The sequence below is a fragment of the Mustela erminea genome, chromosome 4, assembly GCF_009829155.1.
Source record: "Mustela erminea isolate mMusErm1 chromosome 4, mMusErm1.Pri, whole genome shotgun sequence".
Classification (NCBI taxonomy): domain Eukaryota; kingdom Metazoa; phylum Chordata; class Mammalia; order Carnivora; family Mustelidae; genus Mustela; species Mustela erminea.
This window is the reverse complement of record NC_045617.1, coordinates 106,818,856-106,836,572: the sequence shown is the minus strand read 5'-3', so window position 1 is coordinate 106,836,572 and position 17,717 is coordinate 106,818,856. Positions and strand designations below refer to the sequence as shown.

Here is a 17,717-nt window from a genome sequence, read left to right as displayed (position 1 = left end):
CTTATGGTTTGTCTCCAGCCCCAGTCCCATCTTGTTTCATTATTTTCTTTCCTAAGCCCCCACAACACCCACCCTGTCTCTCAAATTCCTCATATCAGAGAGATCATACTATAATTTCTTTCTCTGATTGACTTGCTTCACTCAGCATAATACCCTCTAGTTCCATACACATCATTGCAAAAGGCAAGATTTTCTTTTTTGATGGTTGCACAGTATTTCACTGTGTGCGCGTGTGTGTGTGTGTGTGTGTGTGTAGGCTCATGGGTAGCCTATGTAGGAGAGCCTATATATAAGGCTCGAGGTCATAGGGTAGCTCTATTTTCGACTTTTTGAGCAACCTCCATGCTGTTTTCCAGAGTGGCTGCACCAGCTTGCATTCCCACAACAATGTAGGAGTGTTCCCCTTTCTCTGCATCCTCACCAACACCTGTTGTTTCCTGACTGGTTAATTTTAGCCATTCTGACTGGTGTGAGGTTATTCTACTATTGTATGTTACAGACCTCTTGTCCTGAGCTGCTTTAAGGATTTTCTCTTTGTCAGTAAGACTTGTAAGTTTTACTATTAGATGTACCTATTTTTATTGGTTTTGAGGGAGGTTCTCTGTGCCTCCTGGATTTTGATGCTTTTTCCCTTCATCAAATTAGAGAAATTCTCTGCTATAATTAGCTGCAATATAACTTTGCCCCCTCTCTCTTTCTTCTTCTTCTTCTGGAATACCAATTATTCTAATATTGTTTTGTCTTATGGTGTCACTTACCTCTTGAATTCACCCTTCATGATTCAGTAGTTGTATATCTCTCTTTTTCTTAGCTTCTTTATTGTCCATCATTTGGTCCTCTGTATTGCTAATTCTCTCTTTTGCCTCATTTATCCTAGCAGTAAGAGCCTCCATTCTTTATTGCACCTCATTAGCAACTTTTTTTTTAATTTCAACTAGGTTAGATTTTAGTTCTTTTATTTGTCCAGAAAAGTATTCTCCAGTGTCTTCCATGCTTTCTTCATGCTAAGTGAGCACCTTGATAATTGTCATTCTGAACTCTAGTTCTGACATCTTACTAAGGCCCATATTGATTAGATCCCTAGCCACCAGTACTGCCTCTTATTCTTTATATTTTGAGTTTAGTTTTTCCACCTCATCATTTTATCCAGATAAAAATAGATGAATGAGAGAACAAAGTACTAAAAGAATAGCAATGACCCCAGGAAAATATACACTAACCAAATCAAAAGAGACCTGAATTGGGGGGGAGAAGAAAAGGAAAAAAAAGAAAAATATATATATTTTTTCTTTTTTTCCATATATATATATATATATGTATATATGCATATATTCATATACATACACACACACACACTGGTGAATAGAACAGAGCGACACACTTGATTTGGTTTATTAGAAGAAACTGCCTCCCAAAATTTTAAAGAAAGAAAAACTTTATATATGAAAAACTTTATATATATAAAGTTTTTCTTATCCATATATCCATATATATACATGTATATATATGGATAAGCATTATGAAGGGATGGAATATGACTGTAAAGATGAAAATTTATAAAGATTCTTAAAAAGGAACTGATAAGAGGTTGTTTGGAAAATAAAAAGAGGAAAGGATGTGATCAGGCTGAAGACTAGAACAAAGCCATGTGCTAGATTTAGGGTATATTTTGATCTATTTGAAGTAACTGTAGCTTAGAATTTTAAAGAAAGAAAACCTATATGTACACAAAATATAAGGTTAAATATAATGAAGGGATAGAATATAACAATAAAAATTTAAAAAGATTTTTAAAAAGGTACTGATAAGATAAAATAGTTTTAAAACGTTAGAATAAGAAAGAGGAAAATTTTTAAAAATAGAATAAGAAAAAAATAAAATTTTAAAAATTTAACTTTGAAAAACTAAAGAATTAGGGTGTGGAGAGCCATAAATTCTACGTGCTGTATTCCTGTAGCTCTAAAGTTTTGCAGTTTTTATTAATTGGTGAACTTGGTCTTGGCTGGATGTTCTTGTTGATCTTCTTCAGTAGGGCCTGTTTCATGATTTTCAAGTGTTTTTTCCTGTGCCAGAATTGCACTGCCTTTGCCAGGGGCCAGATTAAGTAGTCTGCTTGGTTTCGCTCTCAGTAGCTTTTGTTCCCTGAACACTTTCTGTACAGCTTTGGAGGAGGAGAATGAATATGGTGGCCTCCCAATCTCCTGCCCCAGAGGAGAAGAGAGCTCAGGGCCCCACTCCTCAGTGTGCCCTCAGAGAAAAGAAATCAATCCCTTCCATCTATCTGTCTCTGGCTGAACTCTGTGCTCACCTGGCCTGTGATTGAGCATTTCTGTCTCTCGCACACAGCCCCATTTGGTTTCCAAACCCAGCAGATTCCTACAGTGCACTCCCATGCCACTCCTCCCAGAGGAGGAAGAAGGGGGTCTCCTGATCTGCCACTTGTGGGGTCCCTGATCAAAGAGGATTCTCCCAACTGTGCCTTGCATCATAGTTTAAGGTAACCTGACCTGAAAGCCCACTCCTCAGCTCCACCTCTGCAGCCGGCTTCCTGCCTCCTATACTTGGGAGCTCTGCCACACTCAGACACCCCTGGTCTTTTTGTAAGCCCTCATCAAGGGCTCCACACCCTGCTTAGCCTTTGGAGCAACATCCCTCAGTGGAGCAGACTTCTAAAAGTTCCATTTCATTCCATACCATTCCATTGAGCTTGCTGGGAGCTGGCCATACTCCCCCCACTCCCCCCACAGTCTCTCTTCCCATATATCACCTTGGATTCACTTCTTTGCAGGTCCTACCTTCCAGAAAGTGATCTCTTTTCTGTTCCTAGAATTGCTGCTCTTCTTCTCTTTGATCTCCTGTTGAGTTTGTAGTTGTTCAGAATGGTTTGATATCTAGCTGAACTCCCGGGACCCAATGATATTTAGGTCTCCTCCTTCTCTGCCATCTTGCTCCTCCCCTTGACTCCTGTGGATTAATCTGAAATTGGCACACTTTGTGACCATTCTCATCTCATTGGTTAGAAGTAAATCACATAGTCACACATAGAGTGGCTAAGGAACGTAGTCCAAGAGGAAGAAGAGGAAGAGGAAGAAGAAATAGGTTTAGTGAACATGCAATAAGCTTTACCATGCAGTTTGGGATTTAACTAAGGAAAATGTGGAAGTTTCTCTAGGATAAATTGACAATATTAGAGAATGTATTAGAATCATAGAGACAAATGTTAGCAGTGCCAATGTAAAGTTGTCTAAAAATAGTTTAGTCAATGCATATCAAGTATTCCAGATCACTCTTATGGAGTTTCTTCGCTTTACATCCTTAAGCATTTAAATCACTATTTTACATGTCCTGATCTACTGCACATTAAGGAAATCTGTGATTCTTGTGTAGCTCTGCTGACAAGAAAAAAAACTTGCTGATCGTAAGGAATTTGAGGATCCTTAACCCTGTGGTGGTGATTTCTCAAAGTAGTTAATAATGGCTTCTAGTAGGAAAATGTTGACCATGCAAATATTTGTGAGATGTATAACAGCTATGTTTTCACCATAAACTCTACATTGGTGTTCTGATAACTATTCTAGTTTTGTGTGCATTTTCACCAACCTGTGAATTCTTTCCAAGGCTTGCTCCTTACCCTTGTATGGAGAAAAGGACAAATCTCTTTGTCCTTAATATGTGACATAATAAAATATATCTTTTCTTGCTGTTTCTTTTATTGCATTTGCTTTACTTTTTACTCATTTCTATATGTTAGGTTTTTAAAGTGGTTATATAACATCAAGAATCCTCTGACCTTACAAATAATTTCAGGTGTGAGTTAAAAGTGAATATATAATTTATAACTAAATATCCAAAGCAAAATTTACATTTTGTGCAAATTAGATACAATCTTAGACAAATACTAACACAGTGAAGTAAGACGCTATGTCCTTAGTGTTAGGAAACAGGCATGCATAATCATTTTTAAATAATACCTGAATTGTATTTTCTTTAAGTTCAAAATCTACAAATAGTATAACTAAGTTTTAATTCTACATTTAAAGGAGACTCCCCGATACATTTGCACTTACTTATGTATGTATCAGAATTCCCTAGGAGCTAAAAACAATTTCTTCATGTAGACATTATCTTATAAGTATAGGGCAGAAATAGGCTATCCACATAAAACAAATCATACAAGGATCATTGCTCTGTAAGCCAATACAAATTAAAATGATTCAAACATCACAAAAAAAGTTTTCAAATTATATATTGAATACACTGTATCTTATATTAGCTTCCAACTAAATATGACAATTACAGCAGAAAAGTTTATGATTTGTAATGAAGCTTTTAGATCCATATTGACTACCGTACATACAAATTTTTCACTGGAAAAAAAAATCCTAGAAGGAAATATGAAGTAGTATATTGGCTTAAAATTTAAAGAATTAAGAATAAATTTATACATTCCATTGAGCATATCTGATTTGAATGATTAAATTAATTTTTAAATACAGATAAAATTTACTGTAGAGATTTTATTTTCAAGCAAAATGATATGAGCTATCTAATATAACTATGAAAATACTTTAAAACTGGGGTGCCTGTGTAGTTCAGTCAGTTAAGCATCTGCATTTGGCTCAGGTCATGATCCCAGGGTCCTGGGATCAAGCCCCACATCAAGCCCCATATTGAGCCCCAGATCTGTCTCTCTGCTCAGCAAGGATCCTGCTTCTCCTTCTCCCTCTGCCACTCCCCCACTTGTGCTCTCTGTCAATCTCTCTCTCTTTCTGTCAAATAAATAAAATCTTCAAAAAAGAAATACCTCAAAACTATCTTAAAAAGTTCTCTCTCAGGGACCCAAAAACTGTGAGTTTAATTTTGGTAATTATCATTTGCAGAACTGCTCCACTGGGCTCTGTTGTGGTGATGGAATAGGGAGGAGCATTACCTGTGTACCTCCCGTCTCTCAAAGAACCGACGTCATTTCTACACAGACATATACAGTACCTGCTTCTGACACTTCAGCCAGTGGCTTTCCATCCGCAAGGGCGAAAGGACTAGGCATCATAATGGCTACTGACCCAGTTGACCCAGGTAAGCAGATGAAAGTAAATATGGAGAAGTTTGAATTTGATATAGTTGTGTATAGAAACATATTTTCTGACTCTTTCAAATCACTCTTTTTCTGTGATACATGACTTTTCAGGGGTATAAAATTGTTTTAGGATTCTGGTTGGTTATGTTTCATATTTTCAGTTTTGGTGTAATAATATTGATGTTCCTTACTAATAAATGCTCTCCCTGAAACAGTGCAAGTGTTCATTAATATCTTTATTATGATATGTGAATCTTGGTAGATAACTGACCCTTAGTCCCAGCTTATTTTAACTATCAGTAAAATTTATTTTTAAAGACTTTGACTACTTACTTTATTGTATCTTTTTAACATTGTGTGAATTTTTACATGTAAATTCATATCCCTATCAATTTATTAGAAAAAATTTTTTAATCTAGGTTTCTTTCCTATTTTGAAGTATTTTGACATGTTGAATATGTTTCAATATGTCTTATTTAATTTACTAAATCAAATGATGACATATTGCAAATAGTACACTGCATGCTAAATTCCTAATTTACTCTTTATATAGTCAGTGTCACTAAGGAAAATAAGAATGAGAATTATAGCCATTAACAAGGTATTCTTGTTAAAAATATTTGTGAGGGCCATTGGATATCATAAGCAGAAAGGTAGTCTGCCCTACTCTTTGTCTTCATAATTTCTGTTCTTTTAAAGACTTAAGTTTCATATACTATTATCAAATATAAAAAATATTGTCACTATTTAGAAAGTAAAATGATACTTCTAATATTTCTAAACCAATATGTTATGTATTCATTGATTCTATCAATGGCAGAGTTACAATTTTTCGTGCTTTATTATTCAAAGGAGTCATTTGGTTTGGAATACATTAGTTCTTTTTATCTCCCTGTGAATGTTCACTCCTTGTATGTGCAGGTATAAAATATAAATATGTAAATATAAAATAGAGTATATATATATATTGCTTTTCTTTATAATTGGAGTATAGTTGATACACAAATTATATTATTTTCAGGTGCATATCATTGTGATTTGATATTTTTATACATTATGAAGCAATCCCATGACAAATCTAGTTATCATCTGTCATCATACAAAGTTGCTATAATATTATTGACTACATTGCCTTATATCCCCATGACTTCTTTATTTTATAACTGGAAGTTTGTACTTCTTAATTCCCTTTATCAATTTTGCCCTCTGCACTCAGCCCTCTTCCTCTGGTAACCAAGTTTATTCCCTGTATCTATGAGTATGTTTCTGTTTTGTATGTTCATTTGTTTTTGGATTTCATATGTAAATAAAATCATACATTTGTATGATTTGTACATCATACATTTGTATGGTGTAAATAAAATCATACATTTGTCTTTGTCTGACTTATTTCACTGAATATAATACCCTCTAAGTTCATCTATGTTTTCACAAATTGCAAGATTTCATTCTTTTTATGGCTGAGTAATATACCTTTGTATATTATATTACATCTTCTTTATCCATGCATTCATAATTTGGCTATTGCATATAATGCTTCAGTGTAATAGAAGTGTATATATCTCTTTGAACTGGGATTTTCACTTTTTCCTGATAAATATCTGGAAGTGGAATTGCTGAACTGTATGATATTTTATTTTTAATTTTTAAAGAAATTCTATATTGTTTTCCATAATGTCTGTACCAATTACATTCTTACCAACAGTGTACAAAATTTCCTTTTTCTACACACCTTCACTGACACTTATTATTTGTTGCCTTTTTGATAACAATCTGACAGATGTAAGGTGATATCTCATTATAGTTTTGATTTGCATTTCTGTGGTGATTAGTGATATTAAGTATTTTTTCATGTACCTTTTGGCCATCTGTATGTCTTCTTTGGGAAAATGTCAGTTCAAGTCCTCTGTCCATTTTTTTTTTTTTTTTAAATAAGCCAGATCAGGACTTGAGCTCACAACCCTGAGATTAAGATCTGAGCTGGGATCAAGAGTCAGATGCTTAACCAACTGATCCACCCAGGCACACTACCCTATGCCTATCTTTAATCAGTTTGCTCTATTGATAGTAAGTTCTGGAAAATCTCCATGTATTTTGGATATGAACCTCGTATCACATGTGTGATTTGCAAATATATTCTCCCATTCAGTAGGTTGCCTTTTTTGTTTTGCTGATGGTTTCCTTCATTGTGCAAAAGCTTTTTATAGTGTGATGCAGAACGATTTGTTTTAGTTTTCACTGCCCTTGCCTAGGGAGTCTGGCCCCCCCAAAAATATTGTTAAGACTGATGTCAAACAGTTCCCTGCCTGTTTTCCTTTAGTTTAACAGTTTGGGGTCTTAAATTTAAATCTTTAGTCCATTTGAATGTATTACATGGTGTAAGGTAGTGGTCTGGTTTCATTTTTTGCATGTAGCTGTCCACTTTTCCCAGCACCACTTTTTGAAAAGACCATTTTTTCCCATTTGTATATTCTTGCTTTCTTTGTCATAGATTAATTGACTATATAGAAGAGGGCTTATTTCTGGGCTCCTTACTGTATTCCATTGATCTATGTGCCTGTTTTCATTCCAGTGCCATGCTATTTTGATTACTAACAGCTCTGTAGTATAGTTTGATATTAGGGCACAAGATACCTCCAGTTTTGTTCTTCTCTCTTAAGATTATATAACAAAATTTGTTTGACTTTAGCCCTCCATGGAGTATGAATAATAGGAGTCTTTGCATTTATACAATTTGTGAAGTCACCAAACTTATTCATACACTTTCATATTAGAAATATGATTTCTAATATCATTAGAAATTCACATTAGAAATGTGATTTACAGCACCATTTGTTTGCATGTACCGGGTATGAGGTGGCAGAGCAATTTGCAGAAGATTCAGCCCACAGCCAAAGTTGTTCATTTTTAATTCTCTTTTCTGATTTTCTTTCCTTTTTCCTCTCTGAAGGTCCCAAACAGACAGATATTATCAAGGATGGTGTTCTCCCAACCACTGGTTTGGCAGCATTAAGTATTGGCATATCTTTTGAAAGCTATATACTCAAAGAACTGATTTCCACTAGAGAGCTCTCAGCCAAATACAGTCTTCTTTCTTCCACAGATGTTTCCTCTTCTCAGTTTCTGAATTTTGGTGTTCATGACCCAGCACAAATTGTCTGGGGCAAAACATCCATATCATATATGCCTATCCAAACTTCAGTAGCCATACCAGGATTCCTTTTCCCCAGTAGGGGAGAGAGGACCTCATTTATCATCTCTTCTTTCATGACAGATTCTATTTTTCCTACAGAATCTTTATTATTTGAGAACAATCAGACTATTGCCTTATCTACTACCACAATGAGTTCAGTAATTACTGGCATTCCAGGGGCTGATATTAAGTTAAACAGGCACTCATTACTCTCCCATGGATTCCTGCTCACAACTGCTTCTACAAGTGCACCTCCAGTTGTCTCTAGGGGGGCTCAAGAGGATATTGAAAGATATTCAGCTGTTTCCTTAATTTCAAGAAGAGAGTACTGGAGATTGCTAAGTTCCTCAATGTCTCCCATTTCTCCTGCTAAGATAATTATATCTAAACAGGTAGCCATCTTAAACTCATCAACTCTGCACCAATTCACTACACAGGCTTCCTTTCCCAGTGAATACCAGGTTATTATGGAAGCATCTAGCAACCAGAGACTCACAAACATCAAATCACAGGCTGCTGATTCTTTAAGTGAATTAAGCCAAACATGTGCAACATGTTCTATGACTGAAATAAAATCCTCTCATGAATTCTCAGATCGAGTTTTGCATAGCAAACAGTCCCACTTTTATGAGACATTCTGGATGAACTCAGTGATATTAGCCAGCTGGTATGCACTAATGGGAATTCAAACTATCACTTCTGGGCATTCATTTTCCTCTGCTACTGAAATAACGCCATCAGCAGTGTTCACAAAGCTGTCATCTTTATTCCCTTCTAAAAAGAGTACAGAAAAAAGGATTTTATCCTCATCCTTGGAAGAATCTATTACCCTATCAAGTAATTTGGATGTTAATTTATGTTTGGGTAAGACTTATTTATCCATTGTCCCATCACAAACTGCCTCTTCATACCTGATGAATACTGATTTGACTTCAAAACTGGCTACTGATGATCCTTCTCTGTCAGAAAATGTTTTAAAACTATTGACAATAGGACACTATGGTGTAACCGTGGGCCCCACTGAGACACTGAATCAAGATAATTTATTGGATGTGAAAGAGATTAAAGGATCTTATCAACAGTCCAAACTTCTCACACATGATAGCTCTCTAGATTTTTAATTAAATTTAGAAAATCATCCAGAAACTGTACATTCAAGTGACCTCAAAAACAACCTGCTTCCTTACATGAACTCAGTGTCTGATTTTTCAGAAGTAACCTCTAATGTTCAATTTTATGCAGTTTCAGCAACTCAGTCACTTCCAATACAGACCTCTTTCCCTATGTCTGTACTTACGCCAGACTGGACATATTATACAGATTATCTGACCTTCACATCTGATTTAAACGAAGGGCTCAGAACTTCTTCAGAGTGGTCCAAATGGGAACTTCAGCCTAGTGTACATGGCTGGGAACTTCTTGATGCAAGCCAGAGGCTTCCTGTCACTAGATCTCTTACTTTGTCTTCCCCGGAGTTCATTCCTCTTCAACTGATGATTTCTGGGGAGTTTCTCAGTTTCAGTTCAGTAAACTTTTAGAAATGAGTTTCTTTTCTGTGAAGGAGAAAGAGCTTGTCTTGGTCACCAGGTGCTCTAACCATCCTCTTTGTAATCAGGGTAGCAGACAGTTCAGTGGGGATGGCACCTGCTGTTGCACCTGACACAGATGGTTATTCTTTATGCAGGGCCACAAAGGCTACCAGATCAATACAGGAGTATGCTGGAGACAGTTACACTGCTGGCAAGCAATCAGAAACTGAACTAGTTCAATTCATTACAATAGATCTTTCAAAGTTTAGGAATAACTTTTATTATTCTCATTTCTTGAAATAGATTCTTTGTCTGGTAGAACACAAAATAATGTACACTTTCTAACATTTTTTTTTCAGTGTAGTATTTTTTTTTAATGGGAAGATGAGGAGATCAAAGGAACTTTATTTAGTATTGCCATCCTACACAGCATGGCTTATCATTGCTCTATGCTAAGCTGTGATTCTTTCATTATATATAACTCAGAACATAAATTAAATTAGTGATCTTTGTTTGACAAAAAATATATAAAAATTGAAACAAAATGGCATCCCATGTGTAAGTTTGAATTCATTCTTGAAATAATTAGTGAAAAGCCACATTTCCTACATAACTATTCTTCCTTTAAAGTGTATTATAAATTATTAGTCTCCTCTACCCTTGTAATAACTGTCAAATTGGGAAATATGCAAAACAAAAAACTCAAAAATTGTATTTAGCAAAAAGAGAGGGTATTTTTTGTTATGTAAATATGTTCTATGTTGTGGAATTTCAACTATAATTGTGGGAGTGAAGTTAATATTCCTTCAATGAGAAGTGTATAGGTTTTGTGTATTACATAGCATATTTATAGTTTGTGTGTTTGTTTAGGTGCATAATCTGTGGTTGGCAACTCAGTAATACAAAAACCAAATCTACCTTTGGTATGTCATGTGATATGATTTTCTTTACAAAGTTTCTAAAAATAAGATAAATTCTAATTTCAAATTTAAATGTAGTATTTTCCTTGTGCTTTTACAAGCTTTTATAAGCTTTTTGTATAACAGTTAAGACTATCAATAACACCTATACATCACTTCTCACATATAAATGCATCAGAGTTACATATCCTCTCATACAATCAGTCTAATATCCATCCCTTGGAAATAATCAGGACACAAATACTCCATTTCCAGGAAATCAAATCCTAAGTTTGCCTTTATGAACAAAGTCTTGTCACATTCCATTTTTCCCATCTCATTCCAACTGCAAACACTGTTTGGTGATTTTGACTTTGATTCTGCTACTATTCTTCCAGTTTCTCTTGCCTCCCTAATTATTTTAGATATGCTAATCAATAATTTACAAGGCACTTGCTGGGCAGTATGTTCACCCACTGTGTTGGCCAGGATCAAATCAGGGAATTGATAGCACACGCCAGTTGGTTACCTGGAAAGAGTTTAATTTTAAGAAAAATTATTTACAAAGATATAGGTAGAATTTAGGGAAAACAAAGAGGGACTGTATGGTTCTGAAGGGACTAGTAAGAGCAAACGTCATTACTACCTTGAGTCCTGAAAGGATCAAAGGAAAAGGCAGTTATCAGGACCCATAAAGAGGAAAGCTACCAGTCTACATATGCTGCAGCGTTTAGGGAGAGAACACAAGCAAACCAAAGTAAACCGATCAGGAGTAGATGAGGAGAGAATATGCCAAACTTCATTCTCCTCTTGTCATCTAGACTCCTGCAGGAGCTCCCCATTGGTCAAACCCATTCCGTAGCTGAAAATTATCTTTAAAAACATATCTACACATTTATCTAATATCTTCATGTAGAGAAAAGGGAGGGTGGGCCATCGTAGAATGCCCTGCAGTGCTAGGTTCCAGGTTCCATGACAGTGCCAAAACATAGAATAAGCATGTAAGTCATAAAGTGAGAATGCTTGTATGTTTCTAAAATGAATCAGTGAGTACTACTACTTCTTCTCAACATGCAACTTCCATTCCGGAAAGCACAGGAGGTAGAAAGCTCATAATTCTGGACTCCCTTGTTCTGATGGATTTCGTGGCTAAGAGAAAAATGATGCTCCATGTCATCTCTTGTGATGAGCAAAGTGAGGCCTCATGGAACCATGGCTATCAATATGCTTCTTAGAGTTTTGTGTAACTTTTGAAGTGTATGATTGCTGGTTTTATAATATAATGACATCTATTAAATTGAATTGAAGTTGTCTTTGTCAGCCATCTTCTAAATCAAACCAGGCTTCATGGTTTTGTTTACTAATCAAGTGAAGTTTAAAAGGAAAATAAAAAGGGGGGTCACCTGGCTGACTCAGTCAGTAGAGCATGCAGTGAGTTCAAGCCCCATATTGGTCTTAGAAATTATGTAAGGAAATTTTTTAAATTATTTTTAAAAAAAGAGAAAAAAAATACAGTCTTTAGCAGTTTGGTATGATTTTCCTCTAGCAATATAATTGTCTATTTTTTCTACCAATTGTTTGAAAGGATTTGAGAGAGAACAGCCAGAGCGTCTGATCCAAAGATTTTCCAATAGCAATGGATATCAAAAATAGTACTGAAATGAAAACCTTATATTTATATTTATTTTTATTTATTTATAATTATATATGTGTATAAATATAATTATATATTTATATTTATATTATATTCCATTCATAGTTGCAAAATTCTAAATTAAAAATATTCAACTGAATATACATAACATTATAATAAATGGCAAAGGGATATTTCATCTGGAAATAAAAGGGTGAGTCAAAGAAAGATATTTAATATTATAATTTACCAAATCATTAGGTAAAAAGATTTTGAAAATTTATAATTTACTGAGTATTTATTTTTCTCTCTTTCTTTTTATTTCCATCTTAAGGGATATACATTTACATTATCTTCAGTTCTTTTTGGCATCTATAATTATTTCCAAACATAACATATATTTTGTTATATTTATATATTATATATATAATAAGTTATATTTATTAGAGTACAACAATACTCAATGTCATTCTTCAAATTGTAACATAAGACATAATTCCATTAAATTCATAAGTCAAAATGCCTGATATACACATGTACACATATTTATAACATACCATTTAGAAAATCAAATAGAAAATACATGAAATACCCAGAATACTATAAGTAAATTAAATGGAGATATGACGTTCTTATTTGAGCTCTTGCAAATGTGAGCCCTTAATACTAAAGAAACACTACATTTGAAAAGCATAAAGCAATTTCAAACAAATCCAAATGGAATAATATTTGGAACTTGATCAAGTCCTTTTGAGTCAAAGGGAATAGGGAAATGTTTAATAGAAATGGTACTAAGCATTGTATGATTATGAAATATATTAAAATCAATTCTAATAAAATATGTGTATTATTACAGGAGTACAGGTAAAAGGAAATAGAATTTAAAGTCCAGACACATATGTTAGATTGCATAAAATTACATAAAAAAAGATTTGATAAATATTTTCATATTTATGAAATATGCATTGATTGATGCATTTTGTTATTTTGAAAACTCTTCCTCTATATCCTTATACCAGAATAAATACTGTGATAAACTTTATCTAACTAGACAAAATTATAAAATAAAACCTTAGATAATCCAAATCAAATATAAGTTAATATTTATTTCATCTCTAACTGAAACTTTTTTTTAATTATTTTTATTAACATATCATGTATTATTTGCCCCAGTCTGTGAATCATCAGGCTTACACATTTCACAGCACCTCAACAGCACATACACTTCCCAATGTCCCTAACCCAACTACCCTATCTCTACTCCCCCAACCCCCAACAACCTTCAGTTTGTTTTGTGAGATTAGGAGTCTCTTATGGTTTGTTTCCCTCCCCATCCCATCTTGTTTCATTTATCCCTTCCCTACCCTCCTTAACCCCCCACTCTCAAATTCCTCATAATTGTCTTTCTTTGATTGACTTACTTCACTCACCCTCCACATTCCCTCCACGTTGTTTCAAATGGCAATATTTCATTTATTTTGATGGCTGCATAGTATTCCACTGTATATATGTATACCACTTCTTCTTTATCCATTCATCTGTTGATGGACATTTAGGTTCTTTCCATAGTTTGGTTGTTGTTGACATTGCTGCTATCAACATTCAGGTGCACATACCCCTTCAGATCACTCCATTTGTATCTTTAGGGTAAATACCCAGTAGAGTGATTGCTAAGTCATAAGGTAGGTCTATTTTCAACTTTTTGAGGAACCTCCATGCTGTTCTCCAGAGTAGCTGCACCAGCTTGCATTTCCACCAACAGTGTAGGAGGGTTCCCCTTTCTCCTCATCCTCGCCAGCATCTGTCATTTTCTGACTTAATTTTAGCCATTCTGACTGGCTTGAGGTGGTATCTCATTGTGGTCTTGATTTGTATTTCCCTGATGCTGAGTGATATGGAGCATTTTTTCATGTGTCTGTTGGCCATCTGGATGTCTTCTTTGCAGAAATGTCTGTTCATGTCTTCTGCCCATTTCTTAATTGGATAATATATTTGTTCTTTGGGTGTTGAGATTAGTAAGTTCTTTATAGATTTTGGATACTGGCCCTTTATCTGATATGTTGTTTGCAAATATCTTCTCCCATTCTGTCAGTTGTCTTTTGGTTTTGCTCACTGTCTCATTTGCTGTGCAAAAGCTTTTGATCTTGAAGAAGTCCCAATAGTTCATTTTTCTCTTGTTTCCCTCGGCTTTGCCATGTTTCTAGGAAGAAGTTGCTGTGGCTGAGGTTGAAGAGGTTGCTGCCTGTGTTCTCCTCAAGGAATTTGATGGATTCCTGTCTCATATTGAGGTCTTTCATCCATTTTGAGTCTATTTTTGTGTGTGGTGGAAGGAAATGGTCCAGTTTTATTTTCTGCATGTGGCTGTCCAATTTTCCCCAACACCATTTCTTGAAGAGACTGTCTTTTTTCCATAAGACATTCTTTTGTGCTTTGTGTAAGATTAGTTGACCATAGACTTGAGAGTCCATTTCTGGGCTCTCTATTCTGTTCCACTGATCCATGTGTCTGTTTTTGTGCCAGTACCATACTGTCTTGATGATTACAGCTTTGTAATAGAGTTTGAAGTCTGTAATTGTGTTGCCACCAACTTTGGCTTTCTTTTCAACATTCCTCTGGCTATTCAGGGTCTTTTCTGGTTCCATATAAATTTTAGGATTATTTGTTTCATTTCTTAAAAAACTTAATGGTATTTTGATAAGGATTGCATCAAATGTGTAGATTGCTTTAGGTAGCATGGACATTTTTACAATATTTGTTCTTCCAATCCATGAGCATAGAACATTTTTCCATTTCTTTGGTGTCTTCCTCAATTTCTTTCATGAGTACTTTATAGTTTTCTAAGTACAGGTTCTTTGTCTCTTTGGTTAGGTTTATTTTTAGGTATCTTATGGTTTGGGGTGCAATTGTAAATGGGATCAACTCCTTAATTTCTCTTTCTTCTGTCTTGCTGTTGATGTATAGAAATGCAACTGGTTTCTGTACATTGATTTCATATCCTGACACTGTTCTAGCAGTTTTGGAGTGGAGTCTTTTGGGTTTTCCACATAAAGTATCATATCATCTGCAAATGAATTCTTTGCTGATTCAGATGCCTTTTATTTCTTTTTGTTGTCTGATTGCTGAGGCGAGGACTTCTAGTACTATGTTGAATAGCAGTGGTGATAGTGGACATCCCTGTCATGTTCCTAATCTTAGAGGAAAAGCTCTCAGTTTTTCCCCATTGAGAATGATATTTGCTGTGGGTTTTTCATAGATGGTTTAACTGGAACTTTTTAAGCTTAAAAGCAAAAATAGAAAATTATACATAGGTGTTGATAGTGAGTATATTTTGTAGTAGAATAACTAAAATTAATACCCTTCTATTCCAAAAATTGTCATAAGCATAGTTAAAGCAAATATATACAAAACTGTGTTCCACATAGGATAGACATGGTTGTAAATACCCTTTCAAGTCAAAGAAGAAAAGCTGACCACTCAAATAGCAATATGCTTTGCTGTACATAGTCAGTAAAACATAATTAAAAATCATCAGAAGCAACCAAAGATGTCAAATTTAAAATGAGACAAATTTTACCCATTTGCCAGTGTTTTATTATTTTTTTTTCAACTGTAATACTTGAATTTGTGAAGATATACCACTTTATTGGTGAGGAAATAAGTTGACACCATCTTTTTGAAGAATTACTTGCCACCAGAAATTTTAGAAGTTTTAATATAACATAATCTGAGTTTTAGGAAATTATCTTTGATATACCCAACGTACCATGACATAAATATAATAATAACATAAAACATAATAATAATAACATTAAAACATATAATAATAACATAAAAAATAAAAATAACATAAACATAATTAAAATAATAAATATTTAGAAACAAATGTGCCCTAATAGTGGTTGTATTAAGTAAATATTGGTACTTAATAATACTATTAAGCAGAAGTTATAAAATCATATATACAACATACTTGCAAATACATGAGTATATGCACACCACACATATGCATACAAAGGATTCTTCCTAAACAATATTGCTTTCAATACTGATTATTATTTTCTAAAAGTTTCATACTGATTATATATTTTATGATTAATAAAAATGTGTTTATAAATATTTGTATATAGTGAGAAATGAACATTTCAGAAAATATATTCACTTATTTTATTTATATTAGATCAAAATAATCAAGTTTTTATGAGATCTACAATGATTCATGTAGAAAAGATAGAAAAATCATTGCTAATTAGCATTATTATAGTGAAATAAAAATCAATTAAAATTATTTTAAATAATATAAAATATTTTTATGAAATAACACAGAAATCTTATCAACATTGCCATACATATTTTTTAAAATTAAGTTACTATGAAGAGATTGAGATCATTAGTTATATTTCTGCAGAATTCTTTACTTTTTAGTAAAATTTTAAAAAATGGGATGGAATTAATCACATCATATTACTCGATATCCAGATTTTTTTTTACTTAACTACTTTAAGACAGGCACCAGAATGGCTATAATTTTTTGTTCATTTGCTTATCTGATATCTGATACACTCAGATATGAATTAAGCCTTTTTAAAAGAATCATAACTCTTTCTCATTTCTATCTATTGACAAATTTGGAATCATTCTTTATATTCTGAAGTTTTCAAATGTCTCATTCTTATATGTCCATTCTACAAACCAGCAAATGTAGAGGAAGTTTTCCTTTTGGTGAAAACCAGTAAGCAAGCACCAAATGAGACGTCCCCCTTCAGCTGAAACATGAGACCTCCTCCTACAGTTTCCCAAGTTACTTTACTGCAGAGGGGCAGCTCCACACCCTGTCCTTTGTGGTCAAGAAGTATGTGCATAGAAGACAAAAGCTTCTGTCACAATCAACAGTCACTTTTGTTCTAATTTACTTGCAGTGTATAAAACAATCCCATTTAGAACTGAACCCCTAATAAACACAACTACTTCTGCAGGGCAAACTATATCCACTGAAACCTAGCACACAGATCTGAAGTAAAATCCTGACATTTGGTTTCCTATACCTCCTCCAGCAATTTTCACAGAAGAATGCCCTGTGCTTTTTGTGTTTTGCTAGTTTGCAGGATTCAAGAATATTCATTATTTGCATTTTATTCTCACTTATTGCTACAATAAATAGTGATAACACTGTATACAAAATATAGTACTATATGCAAAATAATAGTAAAATGAATATAGTTAATAATCCAATTTTTTTTCATGCATGTTACAATTCTTTGGTTTCAAAACACTTTCATCTCCATTATTGAGTCTTGGGAATTTGACCTTGGGAAAACAACAGCATAGACCAGAGATTGGCAAGTTATTACCTGCAGGTCATATCTGACCCACCACTTGTTTTTGTAAA

The 17,717-nt window shown here is 34.1% G+C and overlaps 1 protein-coding gene across 1 annotated transcript in view; it reads left to right on the top strand.

Moving 5' to 3' along the window:
• EYS (eyes shut homolog) overlaps positions 1-17,717 on the top strand; it is a 1,637,266-nt gene that overhangs the window by 838,016 nt on the left and 781,533 nt on the right. Inside the window, 2 exon segments of the mRNA XM_032341352.1 lie at positions 4,881-5,076; positions 8,028-9,785. Of these exon segments, the coding sequence (XP_032197243.1) occupies positions 4,881-5,076; positions 8,028-9,785 (1,954 nt within the window).